This window comes from Cannabis sativa, chromosome 8 (genome assembly GCF_029168945.1).
Source record: "Cannabis sativa cultivar Pink pepper isolate KNU-18-1 chromosome 8, ASM2916894v1, whole genome shotgun sequence".
NCBI classification, from domain to species: domain Eukaryota; kingdom Viridiplantae; phylum Streptophyta; class Magnoliopsida; order Rosales; family Cannabaceae; genus Cannabis; species Cannabis sativa.
The window spans coordinates 43,820,332-43,839,462 of NC_083608.1; the positions used below are offsets into that span (position 1 = coordinate 43,820,332).

Genomic DNA, 19,131 nt, shown 5'->3' on the forward strand with positions numbered 1-19,131 from the left:
AGTTACAAAACAAAATCGTTAATAATTATTCAATTTTAATGTATCAATATTCCTAATTCGTAATGCTCACATTAATATAACCAATTTAGTGTGTTTGAAACCAGCAAGCAAGTTTTCTCATACTCTTCTTATTTTTATTTAGGGTAATTTGCGGCAAAACCTCCTAAAGTGAACATGTTTTTGCAACTAACCCCCTAATCTAAAATTTTGGTGGTAAAACTACCTAAACTACTAGTCCGTTAGCAGCTAGCCATTTCCATCCATATTTGGTTGTTAAGTGCCAAGTTGGAATGTCCACGTGTACACAGTGTACACGTGGCACAATTTTATTAGTCCACGTAAATTAATATATAAAAAAATAAAAAAAAAATAATTATTTTAAAAATAAAAAATAAAAAAAATTATTTTTCTTTAAAAATTAAAAAAAAAATTAATTTTACATTTTTTTTTCTTTTTCTTTCTTTTGCAAATACCCTCTTCTTCTTCTTATCTTTCTCTCTCTCGCAGGTAGGCAGCCATGGAAGACCACCATCATCTGCCATCTCTAATCTCTCTTGATCCCCCTCTCTCTCTCTCTCTCAGCCATCTCTGTCGATACCCCTCTCTCTATCTCTCAGCCATCTTCTCTTTCTCAATCCCCCTCTCTCTCTCAGCCATCTTCTCTTTCTCAATCCCCCCCTCTCTCTCTCTCCCGATAATACCCAACCTCAGGACCATGTCGCCGTCGTCACCGTCGTCGAGGACCACGGACCCAGGTGCCGTCGCCGTCGTCGAGGACCACCACGCCAGGTAAAACCCGATCCCCTATCTCTCTCTATTTGCTCGATCTCCTCTCTCTCTCTCTTTCTCTCTCTTTAGATCTAGGGATTTCTATAAATTTGTTTTGCAATCATCAAGATCTGTGTATATATATCCCTATTTGAGTATTATCGTGTTTATTATTTTCAGATATGAGAAAAGATAATTGTTGTTGGGGAAAATAAATTTAGGGTTTTCATATTTGAGTTTTGGGACTGAAATTTTGTGTATATATTTGTGTGTGTTTATTTGTTTGTTAGATTTGAATATGTTTAAATTTGGTTTTAGTATTTAATTTTTATTGTGTGATATGGATTTGAAAAATAGGTTGTGGTGGTAGTTTCGGCAGTGGTGGGCGGTGGTGTTTACGATGGTTATGGATGGTGGTGGTTTACGGTGGCTACGGTGGCTACGGATGATGGTGGTTTCGGTTGTGTTGGTGGTGATGTTTACAGTGGCTTTGGAGGGAAGTGGTGGACAGATAGAGAGAGAGAGAGAGCTGAGATGAAGAAGAAGAGGGTATTTGCAAAAGAAAGAAAAAGAAAAAAAAAAGAAAGAAAGGAAAAAAAAGAAAAAAAAATGTAAATTTAAAAATGTTTTTTTTTTTTTAATTTTTAAAGAAAAATAATTTTTTTTATTTTTTATTTTTAAAATAATTAATTTTTTATTTTTTTATATATTTATTTACGTGGACTAATAAAATTGTGCCACGTGTACACTGTGTACACGTGGACATTCCAACCTGACACTTAACAGCCAAATATGGATGGAAAGGGCTAACTGCTAACGGACTAGTAGTTTAGGTAGTTTTACCACCAAAATTTTAGATTAGGGGATTAGTTGCAAAAACCTGTCTACTTTAGGAGGTTTTGCCGCAAATTACCCTTTTATTTATTATGAATTTTTAAAAGTTTTTATGATAAATATGTCATATTTAAGTTTGACCAATTTATATAATATTTTTTTTAGTTTTTCAGCTATCAACAAAGGAAGGGTGTTTCAATGAGCTGTGGGTGCTGTTTGAGGATGTTATAGCTTTATTGTCTACAATTTCCGGGGGCAGTTTTGTCTTATGTGGCTTGCGATAAGAAATTCTGCAGCTCATGGTTTGGCAAAGCATGCCCTTCGGTTAGACGATGAGCTATCCTGGTTCGAGGTGGTGCCGCCGCCGATTATGGATTGTCGCTTTGTTAATCATGTGTGATTTTGATCACCGCGTCAAAAAAAAAATAAAAAAAAAATAATGTGGCATATATAGATAAATTAGATTTTTAAATCTCATATTTAATATTTTTATTTATTTAAGTAGTTTTATTTGTCACTGATACTAGAAAAGTCACCGGAGTTTGCTGTCGGTGCCGGAAAAATTACCGAAGTAGCGGTCAGTATTGAAAAAATTGTCAGAGTTGCTGCCGACGCCGAAAAATTTGTTGGAATTGGCATTGTCGCAAAAAAAAAAAAAATCACTGAAGTTTCTTGATGAAGAAACAACTTTATTGGTGATTTTTTTAGTGACAATGCCAATTCTGAAACCTTTTCTGACACTGGCAGCTACTCTGGCGATTTTTCCAACACTAACATCAAACTTCAGAAAAATCATCGGAATTGGCGTAGTCACCAGAAAAATTACCAAAAAATTAGTTTCTTGATGAAGAAACAGTTACTTGATGAATAAACTTATTTCTTGATGAAGAAACCAGTTTCTTAGTGATTTTTCTGGTAATTTTTTTGACGACAATGCCAATTCTGACGACTTTTCTGACGTTGACAGCAACTCCGACGACTTTTTCGACACTGACAGCTACTTCGATGACTTTTTTGTTACAGGCAACAAATTTTGGAAAATTCGTCAAAATTGACATTATCACCGTAAAAATTACCGGAAAAATCACCAAGAAACTGGTTTCTCCATCAAGAAACTGAAGAAACCAGTTTCTTGGTGTATTTTATTTTATTTTTTTGTGATTTTTCTAGCGATATTGCCAATTCCGATGACTTTTTGTACATCTGCAACAACTTCAGTGACTTTCTCGGTGCCGACAGCAACTCCGGCGACTGTGCCAATTTCGATGACTTGTTTCAGTTAACTTTATTGTTTAGCATTTATATTTCGTTATGATTTTTCATAGTGTTGAACTGGTTTCACAGGGTTCCTAAGTTCGAAACTGGTTTTACATGTTTTAAGAGTATTGTAATGAGGTTGCTCTATTTTATGATGTTATTGTATATTTTTTATTTTAAGTTTCTTTTTATTATTTTGTTTTTAGGTTTGAAACTGATTTTCACATTTATATTTTGTTTTAGATTATTGTTGTGCATTGTATGTTGTTTTGTTTATATTTATGAGTATTTTTTTTGTATTTTTTTTCTCCATTTGGTTGATTGATGAAAATGGTTTCAATTATTTTCATTTTATATCATTTTTGTTTTATTTTCAAATTTTTTATTATTGTTGTGTGATGAAACTAGTTCATTGATGAAGAAACGGTTTCTTGATGATTTTTTCGGTGATTTTACCGGCGACAATGCTAATTTCGACGATTTTTTCAGTGCCGACGGTAACTCCGACGACTTGTATGAGATTAAATATATATTATTGGGTGATTCTACAATGCACCTCTCTACTTGTTTCGGCATCCAGAAAAACTTTTAGTCTATTTTTTTTTTCATATTCATGTACGTTATATTTATTTAAGATATACTATAAAATTTTGAGAAATTCGAAAAAATTTATAATATAGAAAACAATGTTCAAACAATCTATTTTACACGCGTATAAAATAAAATAGTACTGCTTGAACGTAATTTTCGACGTGTTAAATTTTTCTGAATTTTTTAAAATTTTGCAGGATGTCTTAAATAAGTATAATTTATTTTACTAAAAAATTATTTCGGATACTAAAACAGATAAAAATGTATCGGTGTAGGTGCATTATAGAATTTCCTTATATTATTTTCACTTAAATATTCTTTCTTAAAAAATAAAAAAATAAAAGATCTCTTTATTTTCTTTTTTTAAATTTAGTCTCATACAAAAAGTAGTTTTTTTTTTCTTTTTTTTTTAGGTACTTCTTCATGTTGTTGGTTCATAAAAAACATTAGAGTGACCTTAATATTAGAGAACTGGTAGAAAAAAAATTATGAAATTTGTTTCTTCTCATGTATGTTAATTATTTTGTAAGATATATTAATTGATTATAGAAGTTTTATAAAAGTGTATATGGTAAAATTATTCAATTATTTTTGGAAAATTCTATAATGCACCCTCTTAAAAGGGATACACTGATATATCTCTATCTGTTATAGTATCCGAAATAATTTTTTAATCAAATTTTTTCTCATGGTCATGTAAATTATACTTATTTAAGAAATTCTGCAAAATTTTAAAAAATTCAGAAGAGTTTAACAAGTCGAAAATTGCGTTCAAGTAGTGTGTTGCACGCATGACTATTTTATTTTATACGCATGTAAAATAGACTGTTTGAACATTGTTTTCTTTATTGTAAATTATTCTGAATTTCTTAAAATTTTGTTGGAAATCTTAAATAGCTATAACGTATATGAATATGAAAAAAAAAATTAGACTAAAAAATTTCTTTGGATGCCGAAACAAGTGGACGGTGCATCGGTACATCTCTTTTAAGAGAGTGAATTGTAGAATAACCCTATATTTTATTACATATATAAAAAAAAAAAAAAAAAAACGGGTGATTCTACAATACACTCTCTTAAAAGGGATGTATTGATGTACCCTTAACTTGTTTCGACATCCAGAAGAAATTTTAGTCTAATTTTTTTTCATATTCATTTACCTTATAGCTATTTAAGATATCCTACAAAATTTTGAAAAATTCAGAATAATTTACAATATAGAAAACAATGTTCAAAAAGTCTATTTTACACGCGTATAAAATAAAATAGTCACGCGTGCAACACACTGTTTGAACATAATTTTCGGTGTGTTACACTTTTCCAAATCTCTTAAAAATTTTGTAGGATGTCTTAAATAACTATAATGTACATGACCATGAGAAAAAATTTGACTAAAAAATTATTGCGGATGCTAAAACAGATAGGGGTGCATCAATATATCCATTTTAAGGAGGTGTATTGTAGAATTTTCCTAAAAAACATTTAAAAAAAAAAAAAAAACCCTAGGTGGCGTTTGGTTGGAGGTAATGAAATGGAATGGAATGGAAATGAAACAATTTTTATTCCATTCCTTTGTTTGGTTGCATTTTAAAGTATTGAAATAGTATTCCAATGGAATACTCTTTGCACCATTTTGGTGGAATGGCTATTACATTTTAAAAAGAAAGGAATGACTATTCCAATGTAACAAGAAAAAAATTTTAATGATTTTTTTATCAATTTTTTTTATGCATTTTAAATTTTATTCCATTACATTCCTATTCCTATTCTCATTCTCATTCCCATTCCTATATTTTCATTCCTCCCAACCAAACGCCTCCTAAAATCTTATCAGCCCCTCTCTCTCTAAGTCTTTATCGTATTCTCTCTCTCACTTCACTTCGTACCTCTTTGCTGCCCAGCGATTTGACGACGACGATGGTGGACTCGCTCGCTGTCCAGCGATTTGATGACGACAGAGGCGACAACATTTTCTCCCCTACTCGCTGACGACGACGGTCATCTCCTCTCTAAGTCACCGACGGCATCTTGACCAGCGACGAGAGCTACACAGCTCCTCTCTCCCCAACGACGAAACATCTTCTCCCTCACAAACGATAACAACTCAGGTTTTTAACTTTCTTTTATTTTTCATTTTTCATAGTTAAACTTAATAATAATTCTTTCTAAGCTCGAAGCACCTGATTTCAAAGATAAGGGGACAAAAAGATGAAATATTAATTGGTTTAATTTTATGAAATAAATCTGTGATTTTTAACTTTGATCTATGATCTTAGTGTCCCTTTTAGTTTTAACTTTGATGTGCTCTCCCTTTAAATGAATTGATATAATAATTTGTGATTTTGTGTTTAAATGCAGACATTATTCTTCAAAGTTTACCTTTGGGGTAGCAAATATATTGTTACATTGTGAATTCATCTTAATTAGTCCCTATTATTGTTCTAGATTGCTTTTACTATCAAATTCAATTTTGTAATTTGTTGGCTCTGTCAATAGTTGAATTTGATAGTAAAAGCAATCTAGAACAATAATAGGGACTAATTAAGATGAATTGACAATGTGAATAAGATGACCTTATTGCATTTATAGAATGACTTGATGTGTGTATAATACATTGGTAAGAGTAAGAAAAAAGTTCTAATAAAGCAATATTAACATTGGTTTATTTAACATTTTGAAATTGAAAACACATTCAGAAAAATACAGTAACACAATAACATTAGCAAGTTTTTTATTTATTTTTCAATTTAATTGCGTGTTAGATTAAACTTGCTAACCTTTGACATCAAACATTAAATTGGAATGAATTAGTGTCTAAAGGAAATGAGGATTTGTGAGCTTTCACTTTGTTCAAATCACTTCTTTTTTATTTTTTTTTTTTGATACTTGAATTGTCCATGAGTATCCAATAGACTTTGGTTTGTCATAAAATTCTCTTATTAAAATATGTTAATGAATGAGCTTGACCTTTTCCAAGGCCAAAAATACAAAAGAAACAGATAGAAAAAAAAAAAGTGTTAGTATTTGTATTAGTATTATTAGTATAGTAAGATGGCCACAAGGTCTTTCTTTTTGTCGTGTTACTCACCTACTATAAAATAATTTAAACTTTTTTTTTCCTTTTAATTTTACATTGTAATAGAGAGTGGAAAAACAATAAAATAAAAACGTATATATATTAGCCGTTTAGGTGAAAAATTAAATTTTACTCTTAGATTGGATTTGATGGATCTAATCAATCCAATTAATATTGGATTAAAAATATTGGATGGATCCAATCCAGTCTAAAAAATATTAGATCAAAAGTATTGGATGGATTCGATCCAATACAGGGATTCATCCATTGGATGGAACCGATCCAATTTAATGTTTTATTGGATCAGTTCGGTTCGGTTGAGCCTACAGTATTGGATTGGATCGGTTGGAGAAATCCAACATCCAATGTGTAGTTGGATTAGATCTGAATGGATTCAAAAACATTGAATGCGATCCAATGAACAACCCTAATTTCAAGGGCATGCAAAAACTAATTAATGAAAATGAAAAATGAAGATGCAAGTGCACGCCTCAAATGCATATAAGGTCTCTCATCATTTTCTTTTACTTGGAGTAAGGTATATTCTTTTATTATTATTATTATTATTATTATTATTATTATTATTATTATTATTATTATTATTATTATTATTAGGGTAAATAGGGGCATAAGTACCCAAAGTTTTGAGTTTGTAAGTGGCATAAACCCAATGATTTTTTTAGTGGCATAAGTACCCAATATTTGTAAAACTGTAATTTTTCTCTATTTTCGTCAGTACAGGCTCCGTTTTAAATTTAATAAAAAAAGATTTGGAAGTAAATGATACTACATATTTTTCGTCCAGACCAAATAATCTAAAATTCGGGTCTTATATGTGTCCTGTTTATGACAATAACAGAGTCTGTACTGATGAAATTGGAAGAAAATTACAGTTTTATAAACATTAGGTACTTATGCCACTAAAAAAAATCATTGGGTTTATGCCGCTTACAAACCTAGAACTTTGGGTACTTATGCCACTATTTACCCTTATTATTATCAGGCCCGGCCCTGGGCATAGGCGGGCTAGGCCTGTGCCTAGGGCCCACCCAGCCCAGGGGCCCAAATTTTTTTTTTCCTCTTTTAAAATTATACATTTCTTTTACCGGTTTTGAAAAATACCATTTTTTTAAACATAAGGGCCCAAATTTTTTTTTCTCCCTATGGCCCACTTTGTTTCAGGGCCGGCCCTGATTATTATGGGTGAAATTTTCTAAGGTTCTATGATTTTTCTACTTCTCTTCTTCTGTTAGGTTTACATAACTTATATTTAGTGGCATTTACTTTTTATACCATGTTTATCATAACCTTAATAATTGTTCCCGTATTTTTTGAAAATAGCCCCTTATTAATTGACAATTAAGCTATAAATTTGGGTTATAATGTATTTGGGCTTTTATTCTGGGCCGATGTGCCAAATGTATTGGGCTTTTTATCATGGTTGAGATGAATTAGTTAGAGTGGCCCAAATGCCTAGACCTAGAAAGAAATAATGAAATGAAATTTTAGTATATTTGGATTAGGAAAGAAAAACGCGGGAAAGGTCAGCTGCCTCTCGTCTCTTCCTTCTTCACTTGGTATTTACTTTTGTTATTTTCATTTTCAGAATTTCGGTATGACAATATCCTCTTCTTGTTCGATGAATTGCCTTACTGATATGTGTTATGTAAATTTAGAGTTATGCCAAGAAATTCCACCGGATTTCACCTTTGCTCTGGTTCCAGAGGTGAGTTTTCTTGCTTTTATCTCACTTTCCTTTTTATATACATTGCTATTTGTTTCTCTCAATTTTTTTCTTGCAAGTCTGGGATGTTTTTTCTTGGTTAGTTTTCCGGGTTGCGTTAGGTAACCGTAATTCATGGAACTTTTGAACTATTGGTCAATGCTCTTGAAGTGTTTGATAAAATGATTCAAAGAAAGAAATTATAACAGATTTTAGTTTTCACATGCTCAGACAACTTCTACTTGTTGTTTTTATTATTGTTATGTGATCAAATATAATATGTATAAAATATCAGGAAGACATGAATTTTAGAAACCCCATTGTTTTAATTAAGATGACTTTGCATTGCTATGATCCATTTTACGTTGAATATATGTACTCTACTAAACGATTGGTGCAAGACCATATTAAATGTTTACTGTACTTTTCTAAGTATGACAAGATTGTTTCTTAGTTTTGTTGTTAATCGAAGTATATTGGCTCTGCAGTACAATGTCGACATATGTCTCTACACTCTATTAGCAATGTTACATAATGCTCAACTCTTGAAGAGTGTTCTAAAAAGAGACTTTTGATATGATCAGTTCGCACCGAACAAATGCAATTCAAAAACTTGCCAGTGTTGGGACTTTCCAAGTTCAGTCTTCTTTTAAAACATCATTCAATGCCGACAGCATCATTGATGCCCGTATTATCAAAACGGGATTCGATCCCAACATATGTCGCTCAAACTTCAAGGTTATGGATGCTGTTCGAAGGGGCAATATATCTCATGCACATGGCTTGCTTGATCAAATGCCTCACAAGAATACTATCACCACTAATCTCATGCTTTCTAGCTGTGTAAAACAAGGAAACATTTCTGCTGCTAGAGAATTGTTTGATAGCATGCTTCAACGGACAGCTGTAACATGGACAATACTTATTGGTGGTTACTCACAACGTAATGATTTCTCCGAGGCCTTTAAGCTTTTTGCTGAGATGCACAGGAGGGGAACACAACCAGATTATGTGACTTTTGCAACCCTCTTATCTGGATGCACTGATGTGGACATTGCCTGTGAAGTAGCTCAAGTTCATGCCCATATTATTAAATTTGGGTTCAATTTGGTCCTCATGGTTAGCAATACATTGATCGACTCATATTGCAAAACATGTTGTCTTGACTTGGCTTATAGGGTGTTCAAGGAAATGCCCATGAGAGATTCTGTGACGTTCAATGCATTGATAACAGGCTACTCAAAGGGCGACCTTAATGAAGAGGCAATTAAGCTCTTTTTGGAAATGCAAAATTGTGGCTGCAAGCCTTCAGATTTCACTTTTGCAGCTGTGTTGAGTGCTGGTATTGGTTTGGATGACTTAAAATTTGGGCAACAAGTCCACGGGTTTGTGGTGAAGACTAATTTTGTTTGGAACGTCTTTGTGGGCAATGCATTGCTTGAGTTTTATTCCAAACATGACTATCCAATTGAATCAAGGAGACTTTTCAATGAAATGCCTGAATTGGATGGTGTTTCTTATAACATAATGATCACTGGTTATGCATGGATTGGGCAGTTCAGAGAATCTCTTGATCTATTCCAAGTGCTGCAATCTACCAAGTTTGATAGAAGGCAATTTCCATTCGCAACTATGTTAAGCATAGCAGCAATTACTTCAAACTTAGAAATGGGTCGGCAACTCCATTCCCACACCATTGTGACAACAGCTGTTTCCGAAATTTTGGTTGCGAATGCCTTGGTTGACATGTATGCCAAAAGTAATAGGTTTAAGGAGGCCAAAGCAATATTTTCTAATTTGAGCCACAGAAGTAAAATCCCATGGACTGCCATGATCTCAGCTTATGTTCAGAATGGTCTTCATGAAGAAGGCCTAGAATTGTTTAAAGAAATGCAAAGAGAAAATGTTAGTGCTGACCAGGCCACTTTTGCTAGTATCTTGCGAGCCTGTGCAAATGTGGCATCACTCTCTCTTGGAAGACAGTTACATGGATCTTTAATTAGATCAGGATTCATATCCAATGTGTTCTCTGGAAGTGCCCTTTTAGATATGTATGCAAAATGTGGATCCATGAGAGATGCAATTCAAACATTTCGAGAGATGCCCATGAGGAATCTAGTCTCTTGGAATGCTTTGATATCAGCTTATGCACAACATGGAGATGGTGAGGGCACTTTTAGATCCTTTGAACAGATGGTCCAGTCAGGATTTGTACCAGATTCGGTCAGCTTCCTTAGTGTTCTAAGCGCCTGTAGCCACTGTGGGCTTGTAGAAGAAGGATTGAAGTATTTCGACTCCATGACTCGCTTGTATAAACTTGTTCCAAAGAGAGAACACTATGCATCAATGATTGACGTGTTGTGTAGAAGTGGACTCTTCGATAAGGCAGAGAAGTTAATGGCTGAAATGCCTTTTGAGCTTGATGAGATCATCTGGTCATCAATACTAAACGCATGTCGAATTCATAAGAATCAAGAATTAGCAACTAAAGCAGCAAATCAGCTTTTCAACATGGCAGAACTAAGAGATGCTGCTCCTTATGTAACCATGTCAAATATTTATGCAGCTGCAGGTGAGTGGGATAGTGTTGGGAAAATAAAAAAGGCCATGAGGGAGAGAGGGGTCAAAAAGATAACAGCACACAGCTGGGTTGAGATTAAACATAAAGTTCATGTATTCACAGCAAATGATAAAAGCCATCCACAGATGAGTGACATTAAAAGAAAGCTTGATTCATTGGCTATTCTGATGGAAAAGGAAGGGTATAAACCTGACACAAGCTGTTCTCTACACAATGAGGAAGAGGAAATTAGATTAGAGTCCCTAAAGTATCATAGCGAACGGTTAGCAATTGCTTATGCACTTGTTAGTACACCAGAAGGGACGCCCATTGTGGTGATGAAGAATTTAAGAGCATGCACAGATTGCCATACCGCAATTAAGTTCATCTCTAAGATTGTCCAAAGGAAGATCACAGTCAGGGATTCAAGCAGGTTTCATCATTTTAGAGATGGCTTTTGTTCTTGTGGTGATTATTGGTGATTTAATTTTGGGTAAATTATTGTATAAATACCTAATGTTTTAGATTTTATATACTTAAATACTTTATTTTTATTTTTGGAGGTAAAAATACCTAATGTTATAATTCTCTTACATTTGTTACTAGGGCATTTTACATTAATGTATACATTTTTTTTTAAATAATTACAAAAAATGTGCAAAAAAACACAATTTGAAAAATGTACACATTTGAAAATATATTTACAAAAATTCATACAAATTCTTAATTAAATTATAATAGATATATTAATGAGTCAACTTACTATATTTAGATTTGTATAATTATTTTTATGACTAATTTATATATTATTAATGAGTAAGCCTACTAATTACATAAAATTGTAAATTAATAATTACAAAACATAATAAGATACTAATAATAAACAATAAAATTTGTATTTATCATACAAATCAAGTCAACAACATAAATGATATATTTTTCAAATTCAAAATATATATAATCATAATTTTTTTGATTAACTATGTCCAATATCATTATTAGTTAATTTTTAAAAATCTTAATTTCCACTTATCTACAATTTATATTTTATTTTTTCTAATTAAATAATATTTAAAAGGGCATTTTACATTAATGTATACATTTTTTAAATAATTACAAAAAATGTGCAAAAAAACACAATTTGAAAAATGTACACATTTGAAAACATATTTACAAAAATTCATACAAATTCTTAATTAAATTATAATAGATATATTAATGAGTCAACTTACTATATTTAGATTTGTATAACTATTTTTATGACTAATTTATATATTATTAATGAGTAAGCCTACTAATTACATAAAATTGTAAATTAATAATTACAAAACATAATAAGATACTAATAATAAACAATAAAATTTGTATTTATCATACAAATCAAGTCAACAACATAAATGATATATTTTTAAAATTCAAAATATATATAATCATAAGTTTTTTGATTAACTATGTCCAATATCATTATTAGTTAATTTTTAAAAATCTTAATTTCCACTTATCTACAATTTATATTTTATTTTTTCTAATTAAATAATATTTAAAATTTATAAAGTTATGTTTGTTTATTTATTTTTTAATGTAAGAATTGTTTTTCAATAAATAAATTCGTTCACTAACTCATTAGAAAATAATTAACATATAGAAACTATAGAAAAAAAAAATATTTATTTTAGTATAGTATATATATATTAGATATGTCTATTTTTATGTTTACAATTATAATGAACATATCAATAATATAAAATATTTTGTATGTATATATGTGTTTATTTTATTTTTTATTAGTTAAACATACTAATTTAATAAACAAAATAATAATATTCACATATGTTTATTATATTACTCTATGTGTGTTATGTTTATTTTTTATTAATTTTTTATAAAATAAATAATATATATAAAAAAAATTGTTTATCTTTTTCTTTTGTTTTTGTTTATTGTGTCCTTTTTATTTTTTTTTTAATTAAATAATATTTGGAGTTTATAAAGTTATATTTGTTTATTTATTTTTTGATGTAAGAATTGTATTTAATTCGTTTACTTACTCATTAGAAAATAATGAATATACTGAGACAATAAAAAGAAAATATATTTATTTTAGTATAGTATAAATTGGCTATGTCTATTTTTATATTTACAATTATAATAAACATACTAATAATATAAAATACTTTGTGTATATATGTTTATTTTATTTTCTATTTATTAAACCTACTAATTTAATCAACAAAATAATAATATTCACATATGTATATTATATCACTATGTGTGTCATGTTTATTTTTAGTAATTTTAAGCATTGATTTATATTTATATACATTAATGTTTATAATTTTGATATTGTATTTTATTGAAAAAAACTTATTAAATTATAATAATTCATACTAAAATAGATAACAAACATTTTTTCTTTAATAAAAAAAATATTTAATTTGTTTATTTTTATAAAACTATTTATTATTTATTTAATTAATTTTACAGAATTTTTTGTTTTGAATTTTAATAAACATGTTTTTTTATTAATAATTTTTAAAACATTGATATAATAAACATAAGGATAAAATATTACAAAATAATATTAAAAACATTAATTACAGTTTTCTATTTATGGTAATTAGTTTAATTATTAATGATTTATATTATTTAATGATTAAAATGTATGGTTTTATGTAATAAATTTTCAAAATGTATAAGTTTTTCAAATAATTTTTTTTTTGCACATTTTTTGTAATTATTTTATTTTTGTTGTACATTTATGAAAAAAGCCCTTGTTACTACTACTTTCGTTAACTCGTAAATATGGACACGTGGAGGGCCCAGATACATTATATTTATTTATTTTATTTTAAAATTTAATAATTCATATTAAAAATTAAATGCTACTTGTTTTAAAAAAAAATAAAATTAGAGAGGTGCAAAATTAAATTACCACAACTGCGTGAACCAGTGCAGTATATATGAAAATTATTTTGAGTACTGGTTTTTTTTTTTTTTTGAAACAAGTAACATTTAGTTTTTGATATTAAAAATATTAATTTACTTTTAATTCTAAAAACAAATATGAAAAAAAAATTATTTTTTTATGTGATAAAAAATAATATAAATAATAAATACTATAAAATGGTCATTTATCTACAATTTTTTTTTTTTTTTTTTTTTGCAGCAATGAATAACTTCGTTAAAAAAAAATCATAATGTCATACAAACTTTAAGTTTTAAGAAATCCCAATAGAAGAATGAATCTCATTAAATCATACTAGATCTCTATCCACCCGAAGAGCATCTCAAGCTAATTCATGTGCAGCCTTATTGACTGTCCAACAAACATAAATTAGAGATACTCTAAGGAAATTTTTAAAATAAGAACATTTAGTAATAGTACTATAATTTGTAGTCATTTACCACAATTTCTTAATATTATTTTTATTAGAATTAAGACTTAAGCCCCACTCATATTTTGAAATTCGAATAACCACTATAGATCTCCATTTTAAATCTTAGCAGCCAACCTAACCATTAATGGAGCCCAATAACAAAAGGACTGCCAATTCAGTGGAGCCCAATTATGATCATGAAATTATTATATAATAAATCATAAATTTATACTTTTCTTCTATTAAAGTCATAGATCATATAGTGCATACCATGTTTTAGAGTTTGATTCGGCCAATTATAATCTGATGATATAAATCCATACCGTTCAAATACCTGATCACATCGATGGCCCAGATCTGATATTGCAAGATATCTATCAATCATGAAAAATAGAAGTGACCATTTTCAATGGGACTATACTTTGTGTTCAAACAATGGAATATGATTATGAGTAAAAGTGGCATTAAAGTCAATTAACCAATCCAAAAAACTAACAACCAAGGGATTAAATGATTTTTAATTTTAAAAATATATGATTTCTAATTCACTGTTTTTTTCTTTTCTCTCTTACATTCATTATTTTACTGTAGTTTTTTTTAATGGATTATTTTGCTGTAGTTAAAATATGTTTAGGCAAAAAAAGAAAGGTGAGATAAGATTTTTGTAATTAATATTATTACAAACTTCATAAATAGTCCAATTTAGTGTTTATTATTATTATTATTTTTTTTTTTTTGCTAAATAGTGTTTTATTAGTTATTATTGTATCTGTGTAGATAATAATCATTTATTAATAAAGACACGTCACGAATTTTATGAGAATTGTTAAAGAGTATTAGTGGTGTTTAACACATTTTTTATGTGTTAATATCGCTATTAGTCTAAGTATCATGTCTCATATAGTTTAATATTATAACTTTTTAAGAAGTGTCGCTAAAAGCATCTCCAATGGTAAAACTTTAAAAGATGCTTGTGAGGTAGATATATTATCTGGCAAAATATTGAGATGCTATACCATTGAAGAGAAAAGAATGTCATTCTAAAAATTTGCATGGACACTATGTTGTAGCATTGATGCTATTTATTTATTTTTTTAAGAAAAAATGAAGCTAAAAAATTATTGTAGCTAAAAATTAAGATATATATTAAATAATAATGTGTGAGATCATAATTATAATATTTTAAAGAGTGTATTTAGAAGTAAGAGTGTTAAAATAATATGGAAGAGAGATAAAATAATATAGGACACTTCTAGAGTACACACCCCTAAAACGGATATATTGGTGTGACCCCTTAATATTGCAGTATAATTCGTCGAAGTGTTAGGATACACTGTATTTTTGTGGGGTGTAGAACATTAAAATGAAATTACTATTTTCAGATTTATTATTTTTTTTAGAAAAAAAATGAAAATGCTCAAATCTAAGAGTCATGGAAACTGTTTCATTTCACTTAATTAACTAATCAACCTGAATTTTAAAAAATAAAATAAAAGTGTAACTTTTTTCTTCTTCCTGAGAACTTTGAAGTAAGAACACCATTGTTCCTACGTCCACCCATCGATTCTAAGCTATCTCTCGTTTCCCTCTTTTTACATTTTTCATATGTGGGGCTTTTTTTTAGTGCTCTTTGGGCAATATTTTGGATTTTGAGCCCAACAATTTTTTTTGTTAGGGATTTGAAGAATATGTCTTGATTCCCTTGTTAATCTTTTGCTTTTGCTATACTTGAAGTATTCAATCAAATAATACACATACATGTTTATATTGTGTTTACGCGTAGTAATTTTTCGATAGCATGTTTTCAATCAAATTAGATTTTTTGCTGTTAAAAAGAAATTGGAGTATTTAAATTGATGGATGCCCAAAACCGGGTTTTTAAGATGGAGGGTCAATCATTGGAGAGTTCTCGGAGGAGTAAATTGTTTAATGTGGGATTGAAGAGGTGTTGAGACGAGATTGAGGACGGTTACTTCGTAGACAGGTGTACCAATAATAAGAAACCTTATGAGTCACATTGGTGCACCCTCTTTTTAATAGCAGATAATCTAATACAACATGGACCACATAGGACTAGGCCCACAGAAACAATAATAGCCAATAACAACAAAGGATTTTGGACGTACCCGTACTTTCAATTTTGGGGTGTTTATTGTAGAATTTTCCAATAATATATTATCTTAATAGATAATGTGTAAATTTTTAGTATGGATGTTATCACAGGAGTCGGAGGTGTTCTAAACAATCACAATGTGACATGTCTAAAGGCGCTAGACACCACTAGTGGCCAATGCTCGGAGTTCTATATATGAGGTGGTTTATTTTCATTAGTTCGATGTGAAGCTTATCATGTAGTCCGCCGTAGCAGATTAGTGATGATACAATACAAACTCTTTATCTGAAAACTTTCTTTGTCTATTTGTCGAATAGTGACAAAAATAAATCAAACGCATCTACAGGAGAGAGAGAGAGAGAGAGAGAGAGAGAGAGTTGAAGTTCACCAAGAGCCAATTCAGAAAATTTTATGATTCTACCCCCAAAGCCTACAGGTTTGTAATCCTTGGATAAATTTTTGGTGAATTTTTTTTGTCCTTTTTTGCAAAAAATTCAAGCAAATCCTTGAGTTATTGAGCTTGGATCTGAGAAAAAGATTAGGGTTTTGTTGTTTCTTTCATCCCATTGGGTATGGATTTCTTGTTCCTGTGAATCACGGTTGGGAGTAAGGTTATTTGATTTGTGGGGGTGCATGGGGGACATGTATTTGAGTTGAGCATTGGTAAATGGTAATTAGCTCAAGGTAGGAACTGGGTCATTAGGATTTTTCTTGTTTGTAGGAAATTGATCAAAATGGGTGATATTGGAGAATCTTCTGAATTTGGGTCTGGAGTGAATACGAGAAATGGGTTTTGTCATGAAGAAGTGAGATGTCCGAAGCAAATTTCCCCTGTTAGAGGTGGTGGGTCGAGGAATACGAGTCCATTAGGTCGTGTCGGATCGAGAAACACTAGTCCATCTAGGCAGAAGGTGATCAAGACAAAGCCTCGAGGATTGGATGAGGAAACGGCTGCCACATTTGCTAAAGCAGTTCACCCGGATGTTCAGATGGAAGATAATATCTGGGCAATGTTGCCTGAGGATTTGCTGAATGAGATTTTAGCTAGGGTTCCTCCATTTATGATATTTCGGCTTCGTTGTGTTTGTAGAAGGTGGAATTTAATCCTTCAAGATAGTAGCTTTCTCAAATTCCATTCCCAAGCGCCTTCTCACGGGCCTTGTCTTCTTACATTCTGGAAGAATTCACAGACTCCGCAATGTTCGGTATTCAGCTTGCCATTAAAGACATGGTATAGGATTCCTTTCACATTTTTGCCTCAATGGGCATTCTGGTTAGTTGGTTCTTCTGGTGGTCTTATTTGCTTTTCTGGGCTAGATGGGCTAACTTTCAGAACTTTAGTTTGTAATCCACTTACACAAACGTGGAGGGCTCTACCAACTATGCATTACAACCAGCAAAGACAGCTGATCATGGTTGTTGATCGAAAACAACGGTCATTCAAAGTTATAGCAACAAGTGATATTTACGGTGACAAATCATTACCCACCGAAGTGTATGATTCTAGGCTGAATAGTTGGTTCCTTCACCAGATAATGCCAGCAGTTAATCTTTGCTCCTCGAAGATGGCCTATTGTGATTCCAGATTGTATTTAGAAACCCTTTCTCCACTAGGATTGATGATGTATAAACTGGACACTGGATATTGGGAACACATTCCTGCTAAATTCCCACGATCTCTACTGGATGGGTACTTGGTTGCTGGCACACAGAAGCGTCTGTTTTTAGTTGGACGCATTGGTCTCTATAGTACTCTTCAAAGTATGAGAATTTGGGAATTGGATCATGCAAAAGTTATGTGGGTGGAGATTAGTAGGATGCCACCGAAGTATTTTCGAGCACTGTTGAGATTATCGGCGGAGAGATTTGAGTGCTTTGGACAGGATAACTTAATCTGCTTTACATCTTGGAATCAAGGGAAGGGCTTATTGTATGATGTTGATAAAAAGTCTTGGTCTTGGATAGGTGGATGTGCTCTGCAGTCTTACAACAGCCAGGTTTGCTTTTACGAACCAAGATTTGATGCTTCCATCTGTTAATTAATATTTAATGGCCACAGAACTATAAGAAGATATCATTTTCACCTGGCATATTTTTGTTTTTGTCTCAAACTTTCTTTCCCCAGTTCTACACATTGACATCTAAGTCTTCTTCATATTGAATTTGTTAGCTAACAATTCAGATTCTTTTTCACTGTGAATCTGTTACATGGGTGTATCCGAGTTAGACCTTTTTTGTTAGCTAAATTTATTTTCATTTACAATTGGTGGTGCATCAACTTTGTACCAGGGCTGTGCCAGGAATATGACAAGCAATGTATTGAGTTGAGTTGAGTTGAGACCAAATTTGGGTCCTTTGGGCTTGTGTAATAATTTAAATTTAAGAAGGCTCTTTTTTTGAACTGTTGTACAATGTGCACATTAATTTGTATATCATAAAGTTTTACTTTTATCACTATAGTAATTTTTAAACTTAGTTTATGTATTGCAAGTAAACTAGAGTTGATTTAAATATCATTATTCTTGCCTATTGTAATTACTGAAATTGTACAGCATCAACTACTAGTTGTTGTAGCTCCAATGCTCTTCCATCATCTATTCCAGGTTGGTCCGAGCCTTTACTTAGTTCACTGTACTCCTTTTGAAATCTTATCTGTTATTAAAAGTTCTTTAAGAGCAGTTAAATTAAAGGCTAATGCTGTTTTAACAGTGTCTACTTTGGATAAGTTGTTCAACCAGGTAAATGCATATGGATTTTTCTTGATAATTCTTTGTAACATACATACACAATTGCTTTATACCAATAATGTGATAGGAGTAAAGTGTTTTAAGA

The 19,131-nt window shown here is 30.8% G+C and overlaps 2 protein-coding genes across 3 annotated transcripts; both read left to right on the forward strand.

Annotated features, from left to right (window-relative positions):
• The first annotated feature begins 7,991 nt into the window (after nt 1-7,991).
• LOC115698630 (putative pentatricopeptide repeat-containing protein At2g01510) lies at nt 7,992-11,395 on the forward strand. Of its 2 annotated transcripts, none has more exons than XM_030625754.2 (3): nt 7,992-8,103; nt 8,203-8,252; nt 8,738-11,395. In XM_030625754.2, the coding sequence occupies exon 3, from the start codon at nt 8,826-8,828 to the stop codon at nt 11,289-11,291; it is 2,466 nt and encodes an 821-aa protein (XP_030481614.2). In that variant the 5' UTR covers nt 7,992-8,103; nt 8,203-8,252; nt 8,738-8,825; the 3' UTR covers nt 11,292-11,395. The 2 variants fall into 2 exon arrangements, with proteins under 2 accessions (XP_030481614.2, XP_030481615.2); XM_030625755.2 differs by having other exon boundaries at nt 8,037-8,069.
• A 2,861-nt stretch (nt 11,396-14,256) lies between these two features.
• On the forward strand, nt 14,257-18,753 carry LOC115698631 (F-box/kelch-repeat protein At5g15710). The gene has a single exon (XM_030625756.2). It carries the CDS (start codon nt 17,034-17,036, stop codon nt 18,336-18,338), a length of 1,305 nt encoding a protein of 434 aa, XP_030481616.2. The 5' UTR covers nt 14,257-17,033; the 3' UTR covers nt 18,339-18,753.
• The last annotated feature ends 378 nt before the right edge of the window (nt 18,754-19,131 follow it).

Coding starts and splice junctions, on each gene's coding strand:
- LOC115698630 (XM_030625754.2), top strand. CDS start 8,826: ATGATCAGTTCGCACCGAACAAATGCAATTCAAAAACTTGCCAGTGTT.
- LOC115698631 (XM_030625756.2), top strand. CDS start 17,034: ATGGGTGATATTGGAGAATCTTCTGAATTTGGGTCTGGAGTGAATACG.